Source organism: Haliaeetus leucocephalus, unplaced genomic scaffold, assembly GCF_000737465.1.
Source record: "Haliaeetus leucocephalus isolate CR32 unplaced genomic scaffold, Haliaeetus_leucocephalus-4.0 Scaffold149, whole genome shotgun sequence".
In the NCBI taxonomy this organism is placed as follows: domain Eukaryota; kingdom Metazoa; phylum Chordata; class Aves; order Accipitriformes; family Accipitridae; genus Haliaeetus; species Haliaeetus leucocephalus.
The window spans coordinates 533,444-552,595 of NW_010972585.1; the positions used below are offsets into that span (position 1 = coordinate 533,444).

At 45.7% G+C, this 19,152-nt stretch overlaps 1 protein-coding gene across 1 annotated transcript; it reads right to left on the reverse strand.

Annotated features, from left to right (window-relative positions):
- Window positions 1-1,825: 1,825 nt before the first annotated feature.
- Window positions 1,826-11,553, reverse strand: DDO (D-aspartate oxidase). The gene is made up of 6 exons (XM_010561650.1): window positions 11,457-11,553; window positions 10,439-10,440; window positions 6,246-6,447; window positions 5,948-6,056; window positions 4,931-5,107; window positions 1,826-2,393 (listed from the first exon to the last, which is right to left on the reverse strand). Exons 3-6 carry the CDS (start codon window positions 6,415-6,417, stop codon window positions 1,826-1,828), a joined length of 1,026 nt encoding a protein of 341 aa, XP_010559952.1. The 5' UTR covers window positions 6,418-6,447; window positions 10,439-10,440; window positions 11,457-11,553.
- Between the last annotated feature and the right edge of the window lie 7,599 nt (window positions 11,554-19,152).

The window sequence follows — 19,152 nt, forward strand, 5'->3', positions numbered from 1 at the left end:
AGATTAAGAAAAAATAGCCCATTCTCATGTTCTTTTTCCATGTATTACTATGTTCAATGTTAGCTGAGGGCAAAGCTGCAGTTTGACAAACCCTACGCCAACACTACTGCCAAAAGCAGCAGCTCTGTCCTCTCGTACTGCTGGAAAGGACAAACGATGGGGGAAGGAATGCAAAATTAGCCTTCAGAGCTGGGGAGAGGAGGGCAAGGCTATTGAAGGCAGGGCTGGCTTAGGCTGATCCCAGGTGCTTATTGACCTACAATTTAATTTGGTGATGTTTCTTCTGACAGCTGTCCCTACAATTTAATTTGGTGATGTTTCTTCTGACAGCTGTCCCTTGCAAAGGATAACTGTCCTCATCCCCGCTGAGAACAGCAGGAGCTGATGTCTGAATGTGGCCTTTCTTGGCCCTGTCAGGCCATCCCAAATCAAAGAAAACCCCTTGTTTATGAAAGGAAACACTACAGAAGTGACCTTTTCTCCATTATTAGAACTTTACTTATCCGTTCATCTTAGCCATGTGAATTCTTGAAGGAGTTTGATTTGTTTTGTAGCTGTAAGGACAAAAAAACCTAGACAAAAGTGGATGCTAACACTCTTGAATGAGCCATTTAAGAGCTAATGAGTGGTTTAATCGCTAACAGTCAGACCTATACTTTGAGGGTAAGCTCCAACTTTGGGGAGTGACTATCTTCAGCCACATCAAAGGGCTTGAACTGCTGAGGGGAGTGTAAAGCCCAGCTCAGCCTCTGCCATGAAGTGAGGATCTGGGCTTCGGTGGCTCAGCTACCTTACAGCAGAGGAGCTTGCTCATGTCCAGTTACAGACAAATTTGTCTTTGGAGTGTTTTAGCCTTAAATGGCTCTTCTCTCCCTTATGAAACTGCGGCTGGTGTTAAGATCCTTGTTGGTTTGTCACTGGTTTATTCGTATCAGCTGTCGCAAGAAAAGCAGCCAGTGCTCATGCGAAGTAGAAAAGAGATGTTTGCACTCCTTAGCCCATCCTGAAAAATCCTCTTCTGTAGAACACAGGCCATGTCAATGCTGCTATGGGGTGGGGGGGAATAATCTGTGTCTGAGAGCAAACCCTGAGAGGCTCTGAGAAAAAAAAAAAAAGATTTGTAAACAAGCGTGAGAAAAGATGCACAAAACTGTAGCTCATATGGGCAACTTCCTCTCGCAGAAACTTTGTGTTAAGTTCCCTGAGGAGTCATATGAGCAAATGCAGTGATCAGTGTCACAGATCTTCTCTTAAAATCCTGCTTGCATGGTCCCTGTGCATGACAGTGACCTACTGTTGCTTTCTGTAAGAGCTGACCTGGACCACTGTAATGCAGCACTGCATGGGGTTTTCTTTTCCTTGTAAATCATATGGAAAATGGTAAAGTTTAGTAGTAAGATGCTGGGAGCAAGGGCAATACTAGATTAGATTTGGTACAAGAGGAGAGAACTAGTTCTTACCGAATATGAACCTAGGGCATCCAATACCCTTTGGATGCAGATGAAGAAGTACTAAATTGATGTTATTTGTATTATACTGCAGCAATCTGATCCCTGTCATGTGAAGAATATTTACCATCTTGCCTTCTCCTTAACATGAGGCTAGGAGAAATGCCCAGGGTAGAAACAATGCCAGACAGAGCAGAAGGACAGCTGGACTAATACTTGGATCAACCCGTCATGCCAGGTGAGATACCACCGAGCATCTGCAATGGCACAAGCTGCTGTCTTAGGTTCCTTCTACTCAGTAATAGAATAAAAGTCCAAAGCTGCTACTAGGAGATGCAATACTATCCTGTTGTAAATGTGAAAGTAGCCTCTGGGATTCAAAGCTTGGCCCTCGATGAGGAGCCTGGCAGGGTAGCAATGCACTCTCCCACCAAGCGAGCAGCCTCTTTGGCTGTGCCCCTCTGCACCGAAAAGCCACCTGCCCCGTGCCCATAGTTGTGGACCACCAGGAGCTTAACTCCTCCTCGGCTCAAGACCTCTCTCTGCAGTCTCACGCAGTGCCGGGATGGCCTCAGGCCCACCTTCACCTTGATATCCTGAGCTCCCCGCAGTGAGGGCTCAAGGGAGCAACATCTGTCAAAGATGTCTTTGGTAGTGCCAGGATCAGGGGAGAGACTCCAGCTCCCCTTTTCCCTGGTTCCCCCTAGGGTTACCCTGTGTATCCCCGGGTAGATGTAAGCTAAGCCATCCCCGTCCCGGATGAAGTTTTTCACCCAAGGAGCATGAACCTTGAGTACTTGTCCCCTGACGGGGAAGAGCTTCTCGTCCCCCACCAGCTGGTGGGCTCCGATGCCCGCGCAGTTGACGACGACATTATATTCGCTGTGCAGGTCCCACAAGTCTGTAACTTTTCTGGTGTGCATCTGGACGCCGGCTGCTTTCAACCTACAAAAAGACTCCAGAAGTGAGGCAGAAAAGAAATCCCTAAACCCTCACACAATTATTATGCACATTAAGTAAATGAGATAGATTGCCTTTAACATACCGATCTAAACCAAACAGATGGGACAAAAAGCAAAGAAAATGTCACAGGGTTTCTGTTTGTGATTTGTCTGATTTTGTCAGATCAAAGCTATTGTTTAGCTTGTTTGGGCTGGAAAAGATACAGCAAGTCGATCAGTATTAGAGAAGGGTCTGGCATAAGACCCTAGGCAGACAGTCAGCTCCTCGTGGTCTCATTGATTCATTTCTATAACCATACCAAGCTTTAACAGCTCAAGCAAGCTGAAAAATATCAGACTTATTCCCCAACTTACTTCTGCTAGTGACAACACTATCATACTACACCCCCTTTAACGTGCCTGTTACACACCGTCGCATTCATTCCCAACTCACCCCCCTGATATTAGGCACCACTTAGTCATCTAGTGCCATGTGCGAAGCCCTGGGGTACCCAAGATGTCCCCGCAAGCTGGGCAGATGTGGCATGGGACCCCCAGGAGACCCATACCCTTCTAGAGGAGCAGCCAGGAGTCACCCAGGACAGCACAGAGCACTATACATCCATGTCTGCTCTTCAGCAAAATTCACCCCTTCTTGAGGTTCATCTTTGAGCTCAGTTTCAAGCCATATTCCACCCTGAACTTGCCTGAAGCTCGAAGCCTTTCCCTGGGGAAAAACATTGGTGTGAGATGGATGCTGTCTGCTGCATCCAGTCAGCTGGGGGTATTTAGCGGGGATCTTAGCATGAGCAAGTCAGGAGACAGGTCTGTGATGACAATACATTAAGTGGGGAATCCTGTCCTTTGCAATACTCCGGCAGCTGGCAAAGTGATCAACCCCACTGCAAAGGTAGTGGTTTCCTACAAAGCACTCACAAAGAGTGAGCCGAGGATGCGGGGCACAGCTGATGCTCTGGGGACTGGGGTTTGGGTGCAGCAGGACACTCAGGCTGGCTGGGAAGAAGAGGGGAGGTCTCGTGCAGCAGCTCTGGCTGGGCAAATTGCTGGGAGAGCTCCTAAGCATTGTAATTGGGACTCTGCCATCATGCCATAAAAAAATACACCAATAAAAAAACCTGCTGAAAACTCCTGAATTCAGGCAAGCAAGCAGGAAAAAATTCCTGAAGTCCATTTTTGGACCAGCAAGGTGGGCACAAAACCAATTTTCCTTGTGGATTGCCAAGAGAATGGTCTATAAATACTGCTCAAGTCACTAGGGGTTTGAGAATTAGTTACATGTTTAATATGCTCTCATTTCTCATCACCAGAGAGAAGAGAAAGAAAATGAGTTTGATCATCTTATTCGACTACATCCTTGGAGAAATAAGAAGGCTATAGCAGGAATAAGGAGAGAGCAGAAATCACACGGCAGATACTAAATGGGTTGTACAACTTAGTTGTGCTTCAGCAGAAATTTCCGATTCGGTGAGGCAATGAAACATGACAGACCGTGCGCACCGAGGAGACAGCATAGAGCTCACGTGGCACTGGTGCCACTGGAGTACTCCCAGCCCGGCTGGCTGCTAGAACAAGAAACGTTTTTTTTCACATTTTGCAGTGAGATGAAAGGCATCCAAGCAACTGGCTGAGCTGGCAATTTGTACCATGGTGTCAGTACACGTCTCTTTACTTAACCTCAAATCAGCTTGCAGCCTATCACTTTCTCTCAAGCGGAGACAGCTATTTGCTCACTTTAGGGGTACTTAAATGGATTAAATGCATATCCCAGGTGTCAGAAGCTTTTTAGATCTGCATCCTGACTCTCCTACAGTTCTCCAAAATCCATGTATTTTGGGGAAACCTGGAAATTGGCAAATTGGCAAATTTTCTAACTTTCATGTCAATCCAGGCACGAACTCTGAAGCCACGACTCCTTGGAGTGGGTACATCACCCATCTTAGGCAGGCTAACGTTTCCAAAAGGTTTGTTGCAAGATGATGCTATTTGACCTTTTTTCACCTGACTGGATTAAGAAATTACTCCAGTTGTTGACCAAATTTGAGATTAATTGGTCCCGCTACCTCTTCAGTGCAAAATCTTCTGGTAAGACATCTTCCCAGAGATGCTTATTGTCCCAGGGGCTGGACGTATCTTCAAGAACAGAGGGATATTATTTGGGAAGTTTGACAAATGAGGAGCACCCACAGGTTTTCTTAGGACTTGGCACGCTCCTGATGTACCTTCAAGGTCTGGCTGGCCAACCGTGGCCCCTGTGGCTGTGTCGGTCCGATGCCCAGAGGTGCTCCCACGCTAAGCCCCACTGTACAGCCACAGTGGTAGAAAGTGAACATTGCAAAAATGGGGTCTTTCACATTTTGGAAAAATTGGGTATTTATTTCTTGTGCTTGCTGCATTTTCCCTGGTGAGAAACAGCCCTTTTCTAGTTTGGTCCAAACCTAAGGCTCTCAAGGAGTCTCTAGGTTGCCCTCAGTCCCTCTGCCTGGGTTTTTCTCTGCATGCCCAACCTGCAGCAAAACCAACCTTTTCTCCAGCCACAGCAGGTAGGGTGGACAGTCACATTTCAGTGTCGTAAAGGCCTGACCAAATCGGTGTTCCGGAAACTTTTGGAGTTCTGCTTCGGACATTGGTCGAAATCCCAGGACGACATCTGACCAGAAAGGTAACTCTTCCTTGGGAGTGTTTTTAAAGACCTGCCACCTAAAGGATACAGAGAAAAAGCTGCAAAACTTAGCTGCTATTGCTCTGCCATGTTACGTGTCACGGCAATCTTAGCACAAACCCAGGAACTCAGGAACCTGTTCCCACTCATCAGTGCAGCTCTGCAAAGGTAACAACAACAGGGAAACATTGCTGCCTGCTACTGCAATACCCGCCTTGGCAAACAGGCAGAGGGCTGCCAAAGCCAAGCTTGAGAGTGACACACCTGGGTAAATAAACCAGAGAGAGTTCTTCCAGCTATACTGTATGTACTTCCAACTGTAGAAGTACAAAATCCCCTCACACAGTGTCCCCACCATAGCTGTGGCCACCCTAGCTGGACCTTTGTGTAGGGCCACTTGTACACCTGGTCACATTTTTTTGGGTACCCATAAAGCTACAGAGTGGCCAGCCTCAACACTCGCAAAAGGCAAATTTCTGTGTGCATAATAGGCAGCATGAAACACCCCCAACAACTCCCCTCCCCGCCTATTGCATCCTTATACCTAGTTGCTGAAGCTGGAAGATCCTGCAGTCCCATCCCTATGGAGACCACCCCTGCTGCCAGCAACTGGTAGATGACAGTATGGAAAACATTAGCTATTAAAAGACATTTGGTGCCGGCCAGTCTTGAATCGTTTCTCTGTGCACACCTATGCATTAATTTTGCTTGAAAATACATTTTATCTGAGCAATTGCAATGCAGTTTCTTGGGAATACGGTTATAAGAGCTACTCCATGAAGGGAATACGCCTGAACTCCAGCAAGGAAAACCTCTCTGCCTGCTCCAGCAAACAGCACAAACATACCAAAGGCTGCCCAAGGGGGGGCTGTTCTTACCCAGAGACCAGGTGAATGCCAGCCTCTGATGCCTCAGGTGAGTTGCTGATGGCAAAAAGGAAAGTGAAGGTCTCTTTGAACCACTGCTTCTGCACGTGGATTGGTGTGCCTGCATATAAACAAAAGCAAACATGCAGAGAGGAATAATGCAAAGAAGAGAAGCCAGTGTCAAGGAGACGGGACAGATGGGGAACACAGGTCATTGCACTTTTCTTCCTGAATGTCTGTGCATCGCTGCACACCTGGGCACGCAGCCGTATGAGGTGCCACGGGCACCAGCACGCCGAGTTGCACGCACCTGGGTAGGTGTGAGGGATGAGCATCCCGGCTGCAACATCACTCGTCGTGTTGGGGCTGAACTGGTCTGAAAGGACCGTCACAGAGCAGCTGGGGCAAGTCTCCGTGATGCACAGCGCTGTGGACAGGCCGATGACTCCCGCGCCAACCACTGCGACCTTGGGTGCTGCCATCGCCAGGGTGCAGAGCCAGAGGAGAGGTACCTACCTGCATTTGGAAGTAACATATCCCGTATCACCAATATCCCTGCTGGACACCCTCGTCAGGCTATGAAATACCCACGCAAGATGTAACATAACCCCCCCTGGGGCAGCTAATTGAAGACTAACTGCTGCATACAAGCAAGACTAAGGTGAAGATCAAAAAAATCATCAGCCTTTGATATGAAGACAAATTTTTCTAAAGCATTTCAAGAGTCCCTGCCCTATTCTCAGCACAAGAGCAAAGGGCAAGAGAGCAATCTGTATGTATAGCACTGATGTTCGGGCTGTAGCAACGTGGGGCAAGGTTTTTTCAATAAAACCCAAGGGAGTGAGGCACCCGTCAATTTTCCATTGTGTCAGGGGCAAGAGCTGGAGCTCTGGGGAAACTGGCTTTTAGGCACCATGAGCAAAAAGGTTGTCTGAACATCCAGCAATGAGGTCTGTCACTGCCTGGGCAGCAGAAGGAAATTGCATAGGAAGCAAATTGATTATGCAGAGCAAAGGGTCCAGCGCATTGTGGAAGATGTTTTTCTTAACATGCGTCTTAGTTCCGCTGCTGCGTAGGGCTCTCCCTCCGACCCTGAGGACTGGGTTACCTGCTTAGCTCTGTCCTACAAAACATGAATTTTAGCTATTAAACACAGTGCATAGTTTCACAAGGTACAGCCTGGCTGTTTACACTCCCACATCCAAAAATTGGATCCCACGATGCCTTGGTGGGAGGACTGTGGGAAGAGAAGCTACCTGTACCCTGGGGCATTTTGTGTCCCTAGTGACCTGAGCTCTCCAACCCATCCTTGGCCCCATACCTGCCAGCGTGACCACTGCCCTTGGACAGATTCATGGACATCTGAGTCTGCCACGCTCTCCTGGCAGCACACAGTGGTCCCCAGGAGCCAGCTAGCCTCACTACCCCAAGAGCCTCTGTATTTGCTTCTCTCTGCCTTGCTTTATAACCTGCTTTATATCCCAGAGCAGCTCCACTCTACTCCTCAGTATCTTCAACTGCTGATGGCTACTCCAGGAGGTGCAGCATCTCTGTTTTCCCTTGTCCCGGCCAAGTTTTGCATCTTGGCACCTGCACTGGTGAGTGGCACACAGCTCCTGGTTGACAATCACCTGGCTGCCCGTCCCAGTGAGGTACCAGCCTATCTGTCTGACCACGGCCAGGTAACAGGTTTCACACCGGTGGGGGCACAAAGCACAACTGAACCCTGCAACTCAGTGTGTCTTGCAAACTCCCCAAAGTCAGGAACTAAATGGGCCCAAAGGAGACTGGGCAACATCAGGGGTGATAAATCCTTCAGCAGGTTTGAAACAGGCGAGTCGGGGTGCACCTGCTGGCTCGGGCACTCCTTCGAGGGTTACTGCCAAAAGCTGAGCAGGGATGTAGGGGAGAATCTCCTTTGCCTATGGCTCTTACATTTTCCTGGAGTATCACCAGTATTCACTCTTGGAGTGGATGCTGAGTGATATGGACCTTTGCTCTTGCTCCCTTACAGTCTTGCTTTCTCCTCGAGGAGTTGCTCTTCGTTGACCGTAGAAATCCAGCCTCACTAGCTGCTTTCCGAGAACCTTTTCTAGAAAGCAGTGCCTGCAGTTATAAGGATGGGCTAACTTCCCATCTTCCTGTGGCTTTTGGCATCTTTGATGCAAGTTTAGGCAAGACAGACTGTGTGGGATTATGATAGGTCAGGTTTATTTATGAGATCCTTGCTCATAACCCTTCACACAGCTTCTCACTTACCCCTGAGGTTTTACTACTTAAAATTTGATATCCCTACTATGTAGGAAGGGATAGAGGAGCAGACACTGTTGCCCATCATTGCATTCCTTCTGCATTGCAGCCAAGGGTTGTTACAGCCCCTTTTCTTCCTCTCAGGGAGATGCTTATGTTTCTTCCTGTTTGTTAATTATTACATCTTTCACAAGCTGACTATAAGTGTCCACACAGCAGGGAAAGAGGACACAGTGCAAGGGTAAAGATGAATCCTGATCCAGAACCACTGGCCTGCACTGCTGTCACTCCCAAACCCAATCTGATAAAACGCTGATTTGAATGGGACCTGCACCCCTCAGCTCTACCATTGCCCCAGGCTGCCTCAGCCACCGGCACTGGGAACACCTGCGGAGGGTCAGAGCATGGATGGTGTATGCTTCCTTACCATAATCTCCAGAATATTTTGTACTGGTAATTGTTGTTAAAAACAAAAACAAAAACCACACAGAAAGGAAAAAAAAAAAAGAGTAAAAAGAAATTGGGGGAGTTTTAGTAATGCTGAAATTCCTTTTGTTAGGAAAACTGGCTTTGAGAAAGGTCTTAAACACATTTTTATTAACAAACCTCACTCAGCGCTGGCAGCTGTGGAAATCGCGTGAGGCTGTCAGCATGCCCAGTGAGCCTCCCAGCAGTCCGTGGACGACCACAGTCCTGCTGGAACATATGCGCTGGGTACATTATGCGTCTGCCAGACATGTGCTCTGGTTCGCTGAAGCCCTTGGACCATGGTGAAGATTGAATTTCCTGACTGACCTCCCCCCTGCTGGGGAAGAAAGGGGAGCTGTGGCTTGGCGGAGGTTCAGGTTTCACAAGCCTTCCCAATTCGGATGGGATTTTCGCAGATGAGGCAGTTCGATATCAACTGATCCCAATGTTGCAAAAGCCAGTGAGGGTGGAAAGGGGCTGCTGACGGTGCTGGAGCCTGCGGGAATGGCTCGGAAGGCCGTGACAGGCACCCGTCATACACACCGTTTTTCTAGCACTTTCTGCTGCAATCCAGCAGCGCATCCAGCCTGAACGTGCTAACGTGCCAAAAATCACCGGGGTGCAAAGCGGAGGCTACGTGTGCTTGTACGTGCAAGCACAGCTTGGGCTTTGCAGAGCCACTGACGCCGCCACGAGCGCAAGGCTCACCTGCGGCTCTGCCCCGGCAGGGAGCCCTGCACCTTGCTGGGAGGGCGCAGGAGGAGAAACTATTTTCAGCTGATGTGGCAGGCCAGCTCAATGCCAGCGGGGTGACGCTTCCCACCTCCTCAGACTGGCTTGTGCTGAGGGTTTTTCCAAAAATCGGCATTTAAAAGGCAAATCAGTTGCAGTAACTGTTGGGGAGGGAGGGGAAGGGTGTCAGGTACCCTTTAGCTCTCTGTCCTTTCATGGTGTCAGAAGAATGGCACAGAAGCCAGACAGAGCCACCTGGAGCTGTAATTCTCCAGCAAAGAGGACACTGGCTGCCTGACGTGAGCTTCGTGCCACCCTCCCGCTCCTCCCAGGCCAGAACAAATTATTTTAAAAAATATAGCAATGTTTTGTGATGTGACTCAATCTTCCCACTCCCGCAGCTGAGGAGACAGTATCAGCTTCATGTGATGCAAGGGGGTCCTTATTCTTTCTTGCCTCACATACCTGTGTATCACCACTGAGTGCCACTAACCTTCACCCTTAACATCATTCTAGCAGCGGATAACATAGTCAATATGGACAAATACGCTGCTCCCCAGCACACGTACATGCACACGCACATGCACACACGGAGGAACATGCACACCCACCGCCAGCTGCAGCTGTAGCCTCTTGGCCCACAGACCCCGGGAAACCGGCATCCCTCGGCTGGAAGAGCTGCACGAACACTATTGCTTTGGCATCTTTGTGTTCCAGGCACAGCCCCTCGCCATACCCTTTTCCCCCTATGGCCCAACTCCACATGCGTGCTTCCCCGGCACGCCGGCCGCTCTTCGCTTCTGTCGCAACCCGGCTGACCTACTAAACTGAGCATATTTACATGCCCAGCTGAACAGCTGAAAAAGTCCAGCCGAACTGTTGACCAGAAAATGGATCAACAGGAAATAACCAAAGAAAACCAACACCTGTTACCTTTGAAGTCCTGTGGTTTTTTGGTTTTTGTTTTTAAACTAACTCTCACCACATCTAAGTGCTGAAACATTGGATCGTACCAGGGAGCAAAGGCTCCAGTCTTTCTGGACGAGAAGGGACTCCTCATTCACTGGGGTGGCTGCGCCCACCATCCCCATCCATGGAGCACTTTCTCCCTTCTTTTTTTTGCAGATCACTCTTTTGTGTGTTCACTTCCCCAGTTTACAAGCACCCTCGGTGTTGCTTCCCTTTGCCTGACCCCAGAGAGGGGTTTTGCCAGGCTCTTTGCTAAAGGTAGTTACAGACCCTCATGAAGCTTCATCCATTCCTGGGGTTTTGCTGAGAAGGGAGCCCTGATTTTGTCCTTTTGACTCTGGCCTGGGCCCTTCTCTGTCATTTGGGCTGCTCTGCGAGATGCACATTCGGGACCTGCCACGGGAGGAAGGTGAGGATGCTCTCTCTTCACCGAACGAGGGACACCAGAGGCTCCTTGAGATCCCCTCAGCCTTTCTGCACACACAGCACCACTGCCAGAATCCAGGTGGTTCTGAGCCACCATCACAGGAGACCCTGAGGCTACCGGGGAGGCCTCAGCTCCTCTTTCAGGCAGCTTTTTGCATATGCATGCACGGGAAATACCTCCTAAATTATACCCACCCTATAAGCTACCAGCAATAGTAACCTCCACCAGCAGCACCTACGCGCCAAGCGATGCTCTTGCTTTTCTCCCAAACCGGAGAGGTCTGCGATCCTCATTCCCCGCAGGGCGAGCGCTGTTGAGTCCCTTGCCTCCCTGTGCAGGGAGAAGGTGGAAGCAGGGAGAAGCTGAGGTTTAGCAGGCACCGAAATCCCCCCCTGGCCAAATCCTGCGGCTCACTGCTCACACCACAACCAGCCGTGACAGCCACCGCCCTTATACTGCATGGCCGCCTCTACGTGTGACCTAAATCCCTCCCTGCCTGAGTTTAAGGAGCTGGTGGAAAGTCCCCGGGGCAGTGCGAAATCCCCGCGCAGCCCCTGCGGGCACGCTTCCCAGCCCACGGCAGCAGAAGGGCTCCATCATCTAATGTTTCCCAATTTGGCTAGAAATACGGTCCAAAAAAACCCACAAACCAGAAGTGGGGAGAGAAGGCAATACCTGGTGAGGAGGAGGCCCCCGGTCCTGCCTGGAAGAGTTGCTTTCCCGGGAAGCGCGGGGAAGCGGAGGGGGAGACGATGGAGCACGTTGCCGGGGGTGTAGGGCGCAGGGGCTGCTGGCAGCTCCCCTTTCCCGAGGCTGCTCCCCAAGCACCCGGCTCCGCGTCCCTCTGCTAATGAAGGAGCTGTTTGTGCTCGGGCAAAGGCTGCCTCCAGCGCTGGCACCTCTCCCAGGGGCACTGCTGGAGCTGTGCCCCTCGCCGTCTGCCGATAACTTCTTTTCCTTGATGATTTCCCCAGTGCGCTCCAGAGGAGGCTCAAGGGGCCCCGCTGTCCTGCACAGAATATATTGTCTTTTTCCCTCTCTTACAAGCAATTAATTATATTCTGAAAGTTTCTGAAGCTGCCTTAAGACTGCCGTAGTGCTTGAGCAATCGTGCTAGCAGTTAGGACAGCAGTAACACAGCACGTCTGTGGACCTGGTCATTGCAGTCATCAGAGGCTGATGAAGAACAAGTCCCTGCTAAACCACAAACGCTTAATGAGCACAGCCAGGCAGGACTGTTTGGATTAACCTTTTTCAGCAGAAAAACACAAGTTTGTGAAAAACATACCTGTCTGCAGGATCACTAGAATGAAATTGTATACCGAGGTTTCTTGGCTCCAGGGCATTTGCCACCGGCAGGACATTTTGGCTAATATTTGACAGCCTGAGCATTTGTCCCTGAACAGGCTCAGCAGGACAGTGTTTGCTGACCGCTCCCCTCCAGCCCTGACGAACAGCACTGGCCATAGATCTTCCAAGCAGGTGCCTTTTCTTCGTAGCCACTTAAATACAGACCAGCAGCCATCTGAAGAACATCTCTACATACAGCGACAGCGTGCACAACATGTGACCAGCTGTTCCCACCTCCCAACCCAGCTGTGTTCTTAAATTGTAAAACTAAAGCCATGATATATTACACATGTGTAATCACTGACCTTTTTAGAGAAATACTCTTTATGTTTTTTTCCCTTTAACAGGGAAAGGAACAAAGAATAATTCTGCCAAAGTTATAGTATTGCTTGATTTTTCTGAGCGTTCTGAAAATAGGGTATTGAATAAGACCAGGAAGGAGGCAGAGGAAAGGTTTGCTCGTTTAGAAATGAAATTGTTGATGGACTTGGTGTATTGACTGTCAAATGTACACTATTCTAAGTCATTGCAGGATATCTGCAATAGCTTTGGAGAGGATCCTTTCACATATGGAAATCTCTTTTAAATATAAACTCCCAGTGTGTCTTTTCTTGAGAATGAGACTCAGGAAGTGCAGGCTGGTTTGGGATACCAGGGATACCAACTCTTACAGGAATTTCATTGAGAAACTCTTACTCTTCCATGGGCTAAAGTATTTTGGAAGGTTGAACACACTGTGTTTTGCTAAAGTGCCCATAATAAGGTACACTGTATTTTAGGACGAAGAAAAAGCTTTGTTTGTCCTTTCTATGTAATCTAGCTGCATGACTTCCCACCACAAATGTTTGTTTATCCATGCAAGCATCTATAAGGGGAAACAATTTCAACTCTTTAGTGCTGCCATTGTTTTTCTTACCTCTGCTCTTCCCTAAAATGAACAGCACAATATAGATCCTCTTTGGTCTAACTCCCAGAGCCCTGATTAACCGAAGATCAGCCATTCTGTATTGAGGCCTTCAAGATATGAGAAGTTTTTTGCTGTAGATGTTGGTGCTCTCTTGTGAAAGATGGGAAAAAGCGCAAGGACAGACAAGAAGCTCTGCGTAACAGTCCAGCTACTAAAGACCACCTGGATGTTTGTGTATATATTATTCTGTGTATTGTGCAAAGTATGTCATTCTGAACTAACAAATAATTGGCTAAATATTATTCCAAGTGCAACACCCACCTATTTGTATTTTGAGGACGCTCCTGACAAACTCTGTGATGGTGGCTCTCGTATCCTTTGACTGAGTGCAAGTCATGATTTGGTCACTCAGGAAGAGAGTGCCAGCCTTCTGGCATAGAACTAACACAGCCCAGCCCTGATCGCACTTGGAGCTGTTTCTGAACAAGGACCGGCAGTGGCATCCCAGCACACCACCAACCCAGCTTGAGCAGTGCTTCAGAAGTGTTTCCCTTTACCTTAGCATTCCCTTCGCTTTCTGCACTCTCTTGAATAGAGCAGTAAGGGTAAGCAGAAGTGCCCTCTGTGAACCCAGAAGTGCTGACCTGTTTCTGATCTCATGAATGACACGGATCACTTCTCCGCCACTTCTTTAACCAGTTCAAAGATCAAGTCAAGCATCAGTGTCCATGGCAAATTACCATTTCAGCAAAGAGGTTAAGCTGCTCCTCATTTTGCTGTGTTCCTGTGTTATTTACTTACTTCTGGGGGAATTATCTCAATATGAAGAAGATACCGGCAGTACTGACATTCCTATTGAAAAGCTTTGTGAAAATATTTACTGAGAGATTGCCCATTTATCCCTGGTTCTTTTGATGTGTTCATGATCACCTCAGTCAAAACCGCTTTTCATTCTCATTACCAGCAATGAGACTAGAGAGAATCTTCACAAGGATCATCCCTTGGTGCTGTTTTTTTCTTAGTCCTGTGCGAGTCACTTCATCTCCACAGGGAATATTATGAGGCAACGTTAATAACTAGATGCCTGTGAGCATTCCATGGCTAGATCTTACTCATCTGCAACAAACACCCGAGCAGTATCCAAGCCTGTGTGTTAAACAGGAGTGCAGAGAGAGAAGAGTTAGTCAGTAAATGAGATATTCCCCATTACTTCTGATTATTCATAAACCTAGGTTAGTAATTTCTTTGAAAGAGCTGGTTTTATGTACAAACCTCTCTGCAATCATTTTTATATATCAGTCATACTAAAAGAAGGATACTTCCCCATTTGAGGTATATACTTTTTAGGCTTGATTTTTCTCAGCTTGATCGAACTCAGTGCTCTTGAAATCAGTATATCAGGGATGACTCAATTTTCTCAACTTTAGCAAACAAATATTTGAACCATTCACTATGGCTACTTTCAGGGAGGAACCTAAATCACCTGGCAAGGACATATAAATCCATTAAAACACGAATGATGAAGCCAAGTGATAGGTGTAACTTGATCAGAAAAAGTAAAATTGGTAAAATATGCATAAAAAAATTAGTAATTTGCACTAATTCGAGATTTAAGGGAAGTGGAAAATAAATAGGTTCCTGAGAAGGGCTAAGGGGACAAATCACAAAGAACAAGGCTATAAATTGCTGCAGTTCTAATTTTCTTTGCACTGTCTGCCCACTCCAATTCCTGCATGAGGAAGTTAGTTTTCACATCCACTGAACACCAAGTGGTTACAAGTTATATTCTTTTGTCATTCCTATAAGTGACCTACTCTCTTTTCTGATCAACTCATACCCATTCTACAATACTGCAGCTATTTTTGTCACTGCGGATTGTGTCTGAGGGACTACTGCCCCAGCCAGTTTATACAAATAAAGGCAAAAAAAGAATCATATTCTTCCTGCAACTGAAATGCAAAACATGTCACATTTTTAACATGCATTTTGTCATAGTCACCGCCTAACACATCACCCAAACCTTGGTTTACACCTGCAAACACAAACACGGAAAAGACACGCACAGGATACTTGCCAGCCTAAACCATGGGATCTCCATCCCGAAGCGCCAGCCCAGCTCCTACAAGGCAGCATGTAGCAAAGCCAGAGTTGTGATAGGAGTTCATTAATTTCGTAAAGGTGTAAAGATTAAATAATGTGTGTTTTATTTTATTCTTGCACATAATTGCAGATAATAAATACACATTAAAAAACCGTTAACATATGTTGTATTAAATCCACATATTCTGGGCAAACAAACTCCTTCCTATGAGTACATACTTCCCCCATATTACCAAAATGCACACTCCACCTGGTACAGAATCTCGTACAAAATTATTAGGTCACCAGTACATAGATATGCTTTAATCTTTCTTCAAGAGAGATGTAACAATGCAGATATTGCTTGACTGTTCTTCTGTCAACACTTTTTTTTTTTTTTTTTTTTAATCTTTGAGTTTAATTTCTCCCCTGTAAACCTGTTCTGGGATTCAGACAAGCACCTTTAAGATGTTTCTAAAGGGCACAGGATGAACCCAGACCCTCCTTTTCACAGCCACAAATACCTTTCTGGCATCATGCCTCCATGGCGCAAGTGACCTCACCTTTTTATAAACCCTTGTGAAAGGCACTCACAGGCTTTGCATGCTGCTGAGCCCAATGCTGCAGAGGCTTCCTAAGTGACTGCACCTAAGGAGTTGGTAAAAATAAGCTGTGAAAGATACAGGAGAATGCCAGTGAGTCTTCCGCTCCATCCCAGAGCTGGGATGTCAGACCATCTTCTGTTTCCACAGAGCCATTACACAAAAGCCCTCAGCCTTCAGGCAGAATTCAGCCCCTTGTTCAGACATTCAGGGTACCACCCAAAGCATCTGACGGACTGCACATAGTTTGCATAGTTATTTTTTTTTCTACACAGTTGTTTAAACTACAGAAATTTGCACAAAGAAATTGGAGTGAATTGTTAAAGTAGAAAATACATCTTTTCACATACTTTTAAAATACAGATTCAAAATATCAAACAGATTTTACTTACTATTTTTCCTTAGTTATCATTAAACTAATGATAATTGCTCTCATTCCTATATTCAACCCAGAAAGTATGTCCTTAACAAACTGCAAGATTGTCTAATAAAATATGATATCAAATTTAGGACAAAAACATTTGTCATGGTGCAATAGTGACCAGCAATTAAGACAGATAAGAACTCTAATCCACTATCTCATAAAACCATTATGTAACTCCAGAGACGTTGATCAGCACAATAAATTTGTGCTAAGATAGAGATGACAAATACAACCATAAAAGAACTTAAGGACTCAGATAAGAAACTATGAAAAGGAATTCTTTTTATGAGCGATGAGAGGAAAACATGCCCCACAGGAACAGAAGCATTTGTTCTCAAACTCAGTGCTCTCTTGTGACAGGATTTAGATATTCTATGAATATTTAAGAGAAAGAAATAACCCACCCTGTTTACGCTACCTTTATAATTTATGACTAGTGTTAAACATATTTTTGTCCATATGGAAAAAACAAGCAAACAGAAATGCTAGAAACATATAGACACATGCTATTCCCTTTTTTACAGTAATATGCTTCCTCAGGTTAAAGAATAGGATACCCCAAGGCATCCTCTAAGCTATTCATGCATAAAATCACAAAAGGTGTACCTGTAGATCAATAAACTTTTTATTTCCGGGAAAAAAAGTAACATTAGTTCAGGGAAATGCAGGTCTCATTTGAATCAAAGACCAAATACCAACGGACATCAGTGACAGGAGGAACTGGCTTTCGGGGTTAAAAGCCATCAAGCTACACTGTGGTTTAGAATCATCATTAAATTCTAGCCTGTAAGCATTGCTCAGTATCACTGTGCATTTAAGTTTTTGCTTTTTTCTTTTTTTCTTTTCTTTACCTTATGTATACAGATTACAGATGACCAGCTCCTGAATCCCTCAAGTCAAAGGAACACAGAACATGCATTGACTGTTCTTAGCAGGGTAACCCTCAAATCAGTTATTCGGCAGGTAAGGAAGTAGAAAAATTAATTTTAATTGTTCTTTAGTACCTTGTTAGAAATAGATTACTGTCTCCAGCACTCAAGACTAAGGAGTTTAAGATAGGACCTTGTACTAACAAAAGAAGGAGCATCAGTGTGAAAGAACCCCAAAATAATGTAATTACTTGGAGCTCGGAGCGGGGGAGGGTGGTTGTTAATGTCAGACAGCACCAGTTTAATTCCTTATTAGGTGTACTGCATGACATTTTGTTTTTTTAGCATGATTGAACCCTTGTTTAAGGCAGGGCATGCAGAGTTTCGCAACAGATCTTGCAGATGAGAGTTCTGCTCTGGGAAGTGAAGGGGGATCTCAAAGCAGTGGAAGAATACCAGGTCGGCTCTTCAGCAAAATAAAAAACCACATCATATGAGTAATCCTATCTTCAGTTATCAAAGTATGTATTCAAGTCATTATCTGAATAAGGATGTGATTGCTCATGCAAGTAAGGTTAAGCACATGCTTTTGCGGAAGTAATATATCTGAACAGAAGCCATAACATCCTATGCAGTTCTCTTTGGAGGTTTTCTCTGCAAATACTGGAACACCCACAGAATTGAAGGGAGCATAGAGATTCCTTTCTGCTTTCCATGTAATCATTATACAGACACTCCCAACTTAAACTTACTGGTTTTTGCTTGCTTCAAAGCATGTTAGTCCTCATATAGGATATGATTTTGTCCTAATATCAGGACCAACAATGCTATTTGACACTCTAGAACACTACGGTGAAGAAAAAAATCTTTTATAAGGGGATATAAACCATTATTCTGGTTTCAGAAGTCATTGAAACTAATAAGACTGTGCAGATGGAATTGAAAAATGTGACCATTAAGCTCTACAGCATATAGAATATTTATCTACAGTAATACAGATGTCTTTTTAGGGGGTACATGTCAAAGAAGTAAACAAGGAAGACTTGTTTTGATGAGATCGCACCAGCTAGCATGAGAGTATGTGCCTAAGATGAGAAAAATTCTGATTTCAAACCAGGGCTGACAGGGTTTACACAGCCCAGGCAAGAGAAGGCTGTCTGAACCTCGACACACAGAATGTTCCTGTACTGCTCCCCTCAAACCAAAGGTGGCCAAGCGAAGAGGATACAGATCCTCAGGCAAGGAAGAACCCCCCAGGTCTGGAGATAGACTAGAAAATGGGAGGTGGGACAGAAAGCCATAAAAGTAGCAGCCAGAATGATGCATTCCTATCTACCAGTTCTCTGTGGTCCACAGTCATAAGGCAGAAATCACTGCACCAGCAAGTAAGTGTTGATGCACACATGAGGTGACACTTTGACTAAAACTACTAGAGTAACTGGTAACTCTTCTATTGATGATCAGTGTCCTCCAGCTACCATTTTTTAAATTATATTTTTCTAACTGATTTTGTGTGGTATAAAGAAAAAATGAGCTACAGACAGCTGATGTATGAGAAAAATGGTGTGTAGATACCATGCCTACTAACCATTTGTTAATAACTAAGTCCACCTCTGTGCAGAGAGCCTGAATAAGGCCCATATGCCATTTATTCTTTTCCACTGAGGACTGAGAAGGCCTTGATGGAGGCATTTGGCAAAGTTGCTGGTGTAGCTCTTAAAGGTTATGAACAATCTGATGCTAGATCTGAGCTGAAATAAGTGAGAAGAGGAGAACTGAAATAACGGTCTGGAATGTATATGACTTTCAAAGGCATCAGGCATTTTAGTTTTACCTAAACTAAAAAGAACTTACTAAGACAGCAGTAGATCCAGTGAACATTTTTTCTAAACCAGTAATAAAAATACATTTGCCATTCAACAGAATGAATATACAAACTATTTGCACATTTTGCAAACTTAGTATTATTTTTTCAGTCGGAAGCTGTTCCACAGAATACTTTCCTTTGTTAGCAATGGCACCTTTTCTAGTAGAAAACTTGAAAAAAAAAAGAATAAATTAGTTTAAGTTTAAAATTATTGATATGACTTGATGCAATGTTAAGGCTTCTCTCTTGAATTATAACTCTCCCAGTGTACCA

Coding starts and splice junctions, on each gene's coding strand:
- DDO (XM_010561650.1), bottom strand. CDS start 6,417: ATGGCAGCACCCAAGGTCGCAGTGGTTGGCGCGGGAGTCATCGGCCTG. Junction 6,057..6,245: donor CATCCCTCACACCTACCCAG/GTGCGTGCAACT, acceptor GTTTATATGCAG/GCACACCAATCCACGTGCAG. Junction 2,394..4,930: donor CTGCTGTGGCTGGAGAAAAG/GTTGGTTTTGCT, acceptor GTCTTTTTGTAG/GTTGAAAGCAGCCGGCGTCC.